The 3,255-nt window shown below is 35.1% G+C and overlaps 1 protein-coding gene across 1 annotated transcript; it reads left to right on the forward strand.

Annotated features, from left to right (window-relative positions):
• The first annotated feature begins 379 nt into the window (after positions 1 to 379).
• On the forward strand, positions 380 to 2,868 carry lsm6 (LSM6 homolog, U6 small nuclear RNA and mRNA degradation associated). The gene is made up of 4 exons (XM_051908339.1): positions 380 to 526; positions 950 to 1,048; positions 2,333 to 2,446; positions 2,665 to 2,868. Exons 2-4 carry the CDS (start codon positions 955 to 957, stop codon positions 2,697 to 2,699), a joined length of 243 nt encoding a protein of 80 aa, XP_051764299.1. The 5' UTR covers positions 380 to 526; positions 950 to 954; the 3' UTR covers positions 2,700 to 2,868.
• The last annotated feature ends 387 nt before the right edge of the window (positions 2,869 to 3,255 follow it).

Here is a 3,255-nt window from a genome sequence, read left to right on the forward strand (position 1 = left end):
TGGGAATGTAAGCAAAACATTCTCAGAACATTTGTTTACCAGGACCTCAGCTATCTCTACACAATTGGCTTACAGTGTATAGTGTATATAGGCCTAAACAATATTTTCTTTTAAGCTTCTCGTTTTCACAGTATATATGCAAATACATAATTGTGTGCACTATCTATCTATCTATCTATCTATCTATCTATCTATCTATCTATCTATCTATCTATCTATCTATCTATCTATCTATCTATCTATCTATCCGTCCGTCCGTCCGTCCGTTTATCAGTTTAATTTCCTAATACAACAAAAGCGAAGCTACCCAGTCTTCACTACCACCGTCGATCTGGCTCGTTTTTCCCCTACGCATTATTTATCAAAGGAGAAAATGGTTCCTCGGCGGCTTCCGTACGCTGGATTTTGATCGAAGCATCTGATTGGCTGCGTGGTGTAAACACCATAGAAATAGAATAAGCGCTTCAGTTCATTGGTCAACAGTCAGTCAATTGAAACGTGCGGCAAACGTTGTAAAACGAATTAGGTAAGTGAGTGACTAGTTTATCTTCTTTAAATAAAAATTTGTACTTGACCTTTGCGGGGGTATAAATTAATCTCAGTTCTGTAGCCCGTGACATGCATAATGTGTCCATTGTGCACCACATTGGATTGTAATGCTAGCAGGCTAAGTTAGCCGCTCATGCTAAATGTACACCGGTGATGTTCAGAATATGCTGAATAAACAGCCAAACCTCTGCACACTACAGTGGTTTAAATCATTCGTTGTCTGGTTCATTAAAAATGTGTTTAGTATAGTCAGTAAGCGATAAACTAATGTTACGATGCTCTTCTTTTTACGGTGTTACACCCATCTTTGCTAACAGTGCAGGCAGGGTACAGTCTCTTATATCTGATATTGTAGTGTCAGGTATTAATTTATAATCTATATTTTTCTCTATATTTTCAGAGAAAATGAGTCTCCGGAAGCAGACACCAAGTGATTTCCTGAAGCAGATCATTGGGAGACCAGTGGTGGTGAAGCTGAACTCTGGTGTTGATTACAGAGGTACAAGTAGAAACATGTCTTTGTTTTATCAGAGTTATATTTCTTTAATCAAGGCTGTAGGTTTAGTTTCAAGTTAATGGGGACATCATGCAAGAAGGCAGGGGGCAACTCAGAGATAAAAAATGTAAAAAATACCTGGATTATGTTCAGAATGTTGTAGATTATAAAATGTCATTGTGTGCAGGTACATCTAGTAATATAGGGGAGAAAACAACATAATTACCTCATATCTGTGTAATTTCTTCATATATATTCATATTTCTTCAATTTTTTGTTGCATCATATTAAATATGATTGCTGACCTATCCTGTTCTTGATCTGAGGCTTTCATTGTCTGAATTCTCCCTTTACTAGTTGTACAGTAGTTTAATCCCTTTTGACTCTAAGGCAGTCTATTCTCTACGACAATATTCAAAGACCCCATGATTTTTGTTTCCAGTGATTTACTGGAAGTATGTATAAGGATTTTTAAAAATATAAAATGAATCTTACAGATAGAAAAAATAATATTTAATATAAAAATGCTTATAGAATTATAACATTTTACTTTACATGACTTTTACAAGTTTAGAAATCACACTTTTAAAATTAGGCTACCTCATATATCAAGTGGGAACCCTTTTGAAGGGGTGGAATCTTTTTATTTTTATTTTTTTTTTTTTTAGATGTTTTAGCTTATTTAATGCTTCTTTTGTTTTATTTTAAATAATTTTAATTCATATTGAGCCCACCTTGGAAGTTTTCTGAGAACAACTGCTCTAGTAAGTGGTGGACCTGTTTATAAATGGAAAAAAAAAAAAAAAAAAAAAAAAAGTTTTTCATCAAGGAATGTACTCTGGGGTGTGTTTCCCGAAAGCATCGTTAGTCAACTACGGTTGTAAGTCCCATTGAACTCTATTGATAACGACAGAACTTGCGACCATAGTTCGCTTTGGGAAATGTATCCCTGTATAGCTGTCACAGACACTGCTTGACTTGTCCGAAATAAAATGTTTTTAAATCTGCCACTGTTACTGATATATATTCACTGAATAACAGTTTCAGCTTTAATTTATGTAAAAATGTATGTTTGTTTGAATAAATTCGAGCTCATGACGTGACGTCTGGCACCTATTCAAAGAAATATTTCCCTCAACTCCCTCAAGCCACATCAACTCAGTTTAAAACTTTTCTAATCTGGATCAGGTGTGTAAGTGCACCAAGTCCTGCCTGCGCCCCTGATCTTCTGCAAAAATTCTCCAAAAATGCACATTTGAATGAAGTCACATCATGTCTTGCCCACAGGAGTGCTGGCCTGCCTTGATGGCTACATGAATATCGCTGTGGAACAGACAGAGGAATATGTCAATGGCCAGCTGAAGAACAAGTATGGGGATGCATTTCTCAGAGGAAACAATGGTTCGTAATGTTTGTTTTCTAGTGTTAGTGCTGTTTCCTTATTTGTTTTCATAGTGTTTTCTGTTATTGAGAGCTACCTAAGCAGACCCAGTGTTCTTAACAGTAATGCAGTTTCCAAAGCTGTCTGTGAGCACGTTCTCAAAACTTTCACTTTTTTTTTTTTTTAGATGTTTTTTCATATATATACCAAAGTTCATTTTGTTTTCTTTGTCCTCTAGTGTTATACATCAGCACCCAGAAGAGGAAGATGTGAAGCCATTTAACTTGTTTCTTTATTCATTGTTAGATAAGTGAATTGTTTACTGTTGATATTCATAATCCTTTGTTAGCTGACAATAATGTCTAAGCTTATTTCATGTTTTGTAACACAAAATGTGGAGTCTTGCCAAGAGGTGCAGTAAATCATTTGTTTTTCAACAATAGATTTTGTGTTTTCCTGATTTATCTGTTCCTGAGATGCTTCTATGAATATTTAAATAGTGATAATTCAGTCATAAGGAATTGCTAATTAGCACTTTCAAGACTTGGAGGTTATTCAAGGCACCTTTATCTACATATTTAATATTCACTGCTGCTTTAATATACATTCTGTTTTGCATTTGGTCTACTATAGCCCTCTATTTCATGGTCATGTTCTTTGTTTTCAAATGAATCAATAGTTTTTGAACCCTGATCTGCTTGGGCTGGTGTTGTCTGCCCCTTTCTAACCTTTCTGTGTACATTAGGATGCCCTAATAAATTTACAAACAATCCTGGCACTATGATACTTCATTAGGCGAAGGTAAAAAAAGAAAAAAAAGATAAACATA

Source organism: Ctenopharyngodon idella, chromosome 1 (genome assembly GCF_019924925.1).
Source record: "Ctenopharyngodon idella isolate HZGC_01 chromosome 1, HZGC01, whole genome shotgun sequence".
Classification (NCBI taxonomy): domain Eukaryota; kingdom Metazoa; phylum Chordata; class Actinopteri; order Cypriniformes; family Xenocyprididae; genus Ctenopharyngodon; species Ctenopharyngodon idella.

What these genes read in the sequence shown, in the direction of transcription:
- lsm6 (XM_051908339.1), top strand. Translation starts at nt 955, where the DNA reads ATGAGTCTCCGGAAGCAGACACCAAGTGATTTCCTGAAGCAGATCATT. An exon ending in CTCTGGTGTTGATTACAGAG is followed by an intron (nt 1,049 to 2,332) that starts GTACAAGTAGAA and finishes TCTTGCCCACAG; the next exon opens with GAGTGCTGGCCTGCCTTGAT. An exon ending in ATTTCTCAGAGGAAACAATG is followed by an intron (nt 2,447 to 2,664) that starts GTTCGTAATGTT and finishes TTTGTCCTCTAG; the next exon opens with TGTTATACATCAGCACCCAG.